Source organism: Dermacentor silvarum, chromosome 1 (assembly GCF_013339745.2).
Source record: "Dermacentor silvarum isolate Dsil-2018 chromosome 1, BIME_Dsil_1.4, whole genome shotgun sequence".
In the NCBI taxonomy this organism is placed as follows: Eukaryota; Metazoa; Arthropoda; class Arachnida; order Ixodida; family Ixodidae; genus Dermacentor; species Dermacentor silvarum.
This window is the reverse complement of record NC_051154.1, coordinates 146,916,461-146,921,885: the sequence shown is the minus strand read 5'-3', so window position 1 is coordinate 146,921,885 and position 5,425 is coordinate 146,916,461. Positions and strand designations below refer to the sequence as shown.

Genomic DNA, 5,425 nt, shown 5'->3' with positions numbered 1-5,425 from the left:
GACAAAAACGCTGCAACCACGAGGTGTTTTGCGTTGGTAAATTCAGCGGCGAAGCGAGCGAGATCAGGTGTATGCTCATGGAGAAGAAAAAGGTACATGGCCTTCAAGACAGCGCCAATCGTGACATATATAGGCATCAAACCTTCTCTGTCGCACGTATCGCACGTGTGTACCCGCACGCATGACGAAGATTTGTTTTGTTCGTCAGCAATCGAGGGAGAATCGCGCGCTGTGGTGCCCTAGAGTACTTTCTCTGCAATTTTAGGGACGTCAGCGCTCGCTCTCCGTGGCCGACGACGTGGAGCACTGACAGATAAGAGCCACAACGCATTGCGAGCAGCAGAGGAGAGAAAATGGAGTTCCCCAAGCGAGGCAACCACGACACAACCTGGCCTGTCCCCTCCGCGTGTCATTAGGAGCGGGCAAAGCGCCAGCGGAACAGCGCACCAGTGGATCAAGCAGGGAATAGAGCACGCTGTCCGGTCGCCAGAATGTCGCGAAGGGACCCCATGCAATGCTCGCGAGGCGACAGTATACGCGACGCGCACTCTGCGAGGCAGCCGACCCTGCGATCCCTTGTCCAAGACGCCGCACTTGGACGCCCGCCGAAACCGCGCGAGCGGAGGCGGTTGAGTGCAAGGTTCTCCGTGGCGTCGCATTGCAAACGCAATTACCACGCGCAGAGCCCCATTGTGCGGTCAGCGAAGCGCGACCACCGCGCAGAGAGTATCTTCGCTGAGCACGCTGCGTGTCCCGTCGCGCCGAGAAGCGTGAGTCTCGAGGATGATTTGCTAATGAATGAAGCGCGTGCGCTGCGCTCCAAGGGTGAGGCCACGACACCCACGGGTGGCCGGGCGGGCTCGACGACGACTGTGTCTTGACAGCCGAGTGACCCACTTGAAGGCTGGCGGCGCACTATTAGCGGACGAGACGAGCGCCGATGTGGCGACCACCCGCCGGTTGACACGCGCTCTTCTGGAGGTCACGTCACGTTCGCGCTCCTCACGGGGAGTGCAAAGGCCAATGCCACCACCCAGCGGTGTTACAGAGAAAGTGGTCCAAAATCCTCCACGTGCTCCTTCGTAGACTCTAGCACCCTGTGCGCTTGTCAGCACATTTGCTAATGAGGCTGACACGTTTGCCCTGTGCTCCAGTGTATAGTTCTATAGCCAACCCGCCGACACTCTTGTGGTTAGCATCCCCTCCTTCGCTCTTTTATTATCACTGCTCTGTTTATGCAAACCTTTTGAATTTTAGAAATCGCATACAAGTTTTTGCGACTATATACCTAGCTACAGTGGTAAGGTTGCATGATGTATAGGACAAAACAGTTACGCAATAAAACTTCAAGCAATCCATTGCCGAATCAGAACATAAATTGTAGGAGGGTTGAAAGGATCATCGCAAGACTCTCGGCCTTCTAGCGATGGCACCACCAACAAAAAGGTTTTCCTATACAACTGGGGCGCAGAAGGTAATGGCCATGCGTAATGCGGCCAAACATCTTCAAGAAAAGGGTTCGAGAAAATGAATGAAAGGTAGAGGGACCTCCTCTATAAGGATTCCTAAACCTGCGATATTTCGTGTACACACAAACTGGTGGTTCTTAGAAGGGGTCAGCGCCGAGGTTACATCGACATGCTTTGGATTCAAGTTGCGCTCGCTCCCCGAGGTCTCCAGTTAGCTTGATTGGGCCGTCAACGACCACAATACCGCCTGTAATACAAAGTTTGCTGTCCCAGCTGCGCCAGTCAGATAAGCTGCCAAAACTCGCCGCAAACATGTATGACCGGCGTCTTATTTACACACCCTGCTCCTCAGTCCTCTCGCAGCTTATTCGCGGTCACAGCGCGAGGAATGTGCGCGCTAGCCCGAGAGCTTGGCCGAACTTATCAGGCGGCTTGAGGGGCGCACGCGGAGTTCAGCGCACCCGGCTGACGGGAGAGCCCCCACCGCTGACGGACAAGGTCGGCGGGCCGGGCGTTAAAAGCGGCTGCAGGCCGGCGCCGCGCGCGCACGTTGTCAGCCAAGGGCGCTGCATCATCACTAGCGTCGCGTCCTGCGGCTGCCGGGTTGCGCGAGCGGGTTCCCCGTTGCCCCCCCCCCCCCCCCCCCCACCGGCCGAAAACGGGCCGACACGTTTTCTGGAACTGCTATCAAGCTAGCGCAAGACAAACAAGAATGCCGCGAAGCAAGACGCCGTGGAAACAAGTTGCGCCGTCCAGCCGGCAGTATCCATTTAAAGCAGCAGCTGCCCCGAGGGGGTTCGGCGCTCAGTAGGTCAGCGGCACAGCCGCGCCGAGGAGGAAGGCTCGCCCTCGCGCAGCGGCGAGGAGGACGACGCTCGCTTGGCCGCCGGAGCTTCTCCGCGGCCTTCATTGACGCCGCCGGCACGGACCATGCGGCCACGATGATCCTACAGAGGAATGTGTTCAGACTCGAGCTTCTCGCACGGGTGCCACCGGCAGCCAAGGCGCCGTCGGACGATGACTGCCTCCACTTGGCCAAGAAGGCGGCCCGCAGCATCGACGAAGGGCCGCTCTTCCTCCTGCTCGTGGACGGCGCTAAGGTGAAGTCCAAGAGCGAGCAGGGGGCCCAGGTTAGAAACCACGGCACTCTGCTCACGTGCCTGTTCGACCCCGAGGAGCCCCGCGTCGTCACCACCATCTTCCTCCTGGACGACGACGGTGCCGGCGACAGAAAGAAGGAGGTGGCCGTGTGGCGCGCTGCCACCGAAGAAGAGGCACGGGCGCTGTGCAACTTCAAGGACCCCTTGCCCGAAAACGAGTCGCTCAGCAGCTCGCCCAGCGACACCCTGTCGTCCCTAAACTCCCTCTCTTCGACAGGCTCCTCGGACAGCCTCAAGACGAGCTCCAGCCGCCAAGTGCTGGTGGCCGCGAGCCGGAGTGCGTCGCGCGACAGGCGAGCCGACTCCCGGCAGCGAGAGGCACCCAAGGTGCTGCCGCTACCTCCCGGCGAGCAGGAACGGTCGGGCCGCAAGTCCGACAGCTCAAGAAAGGAGTCTTCGCGAAAACTGCCTCACCTGTGGACTGCAGCGGCAAATTCCCTGAAGCGCGCGCCCCAGATCCTCGTCCGTCCGGCCGGAAACCAGACCCTCCAGCCGGGTCCTTCGTCCTGGATGCGGTGGTCGCCACCACGCGTGCCGGTCATGTGCTTCCAGCCCTTCGGTCGCCCTCTGGTCAACCAAGATGGCAGGGGATACCATCCTAACGTGCCCACTCAGCTGCCACACCACGCCAAGGGAAACTCGAGGAACGCGGCCACTCTTCTGCATTCACCTCAACGCTCCATGCTTCGCTCGGGCTCCTTGAGCAGCCAGGAGTCGGGCGGTTCCGATAACGAAGGCCATCACCAAGCTACCGAATTTGACCACCACTCGAGGCACCGATCCAAGAAGGTGGTTACGTTCAACTACATGACCAAAGTGCAGTTCATGTAGAGGCCCATGTGCGTGACTGTGCGAAATGTGTGCGAGTTTGTAAAGGCGTCCAATCTGGTGAAGAACTGCGGTTCCATCTTCGGTGGCCCCGGCACACCTCTTCAGTGCACCTGCTTAAGCTGCGGCAGATTCGCATCGCGCCACTGATGCCGTAGCGGTGTGCGGAGACGCGGCCGTGATTCGGCTACCCAGCGGCCCGCGTGTTCGCCCAACACTTCAAGCACCGCCAGCTGCGTGGACCCGACCGACGGATTCTCCACATCTTCCACGGACAGTTTGGAAGATTACGGAAGAAGCAGGATTTCTTCGGCCAAGTTACGCAGACTGTCGCGTGCATTGATACGCGAGCAGATATTCAAGATCGTGGATACTGACATCTAATGGTAGACGCTCATCTGGTTTTTGCGCTTGGATAGCACGAAACGTAGCTTCGGAAATGACGCACTGGACCGCAGTGGCCTACGCAGGACGGCGCAGTACAGTGCGAAGCCCAGTAAGTCTCCCCATCTTTTACAATTGCATCAAACTAGCTTCCGTAGTCATTGCGTGTAAGAAGAATGGCAAACGAAGTTGCTATTGTTCTTGCAAGGTGGTGACGAGGTAGAATTATTACTTGCACTGCTGTTCTCCCTGCAAACGAATGACAATAAGTGGGTCAGGTGATAACAACAACGCCGTACACCCCTCTCAGTCATGGCACGCTGACAATCCTAAGAAGCGTGTGCGGTTGCGTTTCTGTCATGTAGTCCGCAACGATCCTGCGTACGCCACTTAGAAGTGCGTATGAAGTGACAATCCACATTCCATTCATCTTTCATCTCTTTGTACTTTCAAGAGGAAGGGCGCACATACGCGCTAAGCTCTTTTACGCCCAAAAATGGTAGTGTCATCCCATGAAGAAAACCCTCTCGCTACACTGACAACTTGCCTTAGAGGGACGAAAATTACAGTGGCTAAAGACTTGTCAAATGCGCAGACCGTTGCTCACTCATTCGTGAGATGCGGCGCATTTGTCATCAACAGCCAGAAGCCCGTAGCTGCTTGCGATACCCCTACATGTTAACTCTTAATTCACTTGTTGCACAGAGCCAATAAGATGGCTTGCACTGGCTCAATTATAATTTTTGTGCAACACTTTGTGACGTGAATTTGTTTATAGGAGTGTTACAAGCGTGGGACCACACGGCGAAAAAGTAGTCTAGTGCGTATTGCGCCCCGTTTTCTCCAATGCCATCAAGCTTAGAAAATACACAACAGTATAGGTCACCTCTCTTCCTCCTTGTACATACGTCAGTTCTGCCTCCCAATTGGCCACGCCAAGCCACGTTCGATCCTATATGGTCTCAGTATAGGAGCTAGAAAACGTCCAAGTGAGCGCTGATCTATCGAAAATTCAGTGCGCCTCGACGACGTCTGTAGGCGTCGCAGGGAACGTGACGTGTTATCGAAGTAAAATAAAAAAAAATGACCGTGGTCACTCTAAGCATCGCGTCATTTCACCCTGTATAAAAACTGTAGCTAAAAGTATTCAATAAAGTTTATCGCTTCGAGAGACTGACGTCTTTATTTCGGTCCCTGTGCGCTATGGACGCACGGACAGAATTGGAGTTTGAATTGAGGCACGTATCGCACGCCTCCTTTCTAGCCAGGTGATGGTGTGCGCCCAAAGTCATGTGTACACCGTTTCTGACTGCACATGAATTACAGACGTAAAAAAAAAGTGTGTATTAACCCCAGCACTTCTATGTCTGTGCCGTCTGTGATGACTCTCGTACTTGCCGTGGCGAAGCCACGCGAGCCTTCTTGATCCATGACGCCGAAATGCGTATCGTTGTTTTTTTTTTTTTTGGTATTCCTTCGGACATCGACGAATTCGGTGTGTACCAATTAAGTTGTATGAACACACGTGACCTCTAGTGTGGGCGTGCTCAGGCGGTGCACACAGCTGCTCCAGTGCACACCCTA

The 5,425-nt window shown here is 55.8% G+C and overlaps 1 protein-coding gene across 1 annotated transcript; it reads left to right on the top strand.

The window, feature by feature from the left end:
• Positions 1–2,372: 2,372 nt before the first annotated feature.
• On the top strand, positions 2,373–5,010 carry LOC119436216 (uncharacterized). The gene has a single exon (XM_037703001.2). It carries the CDS (start codon positions 2,411–2,413, stop codon positions 3,458–3,460), a length of 1,050 nt encoding a protein of 349 aa, XP_037558929.1. The 5' UTR covers positions 2,373–2,410; the 3' UTR covers positions 3,461–5,010.
• Positions 5,011–5,425: the final 415 nt, after the last annotated feature.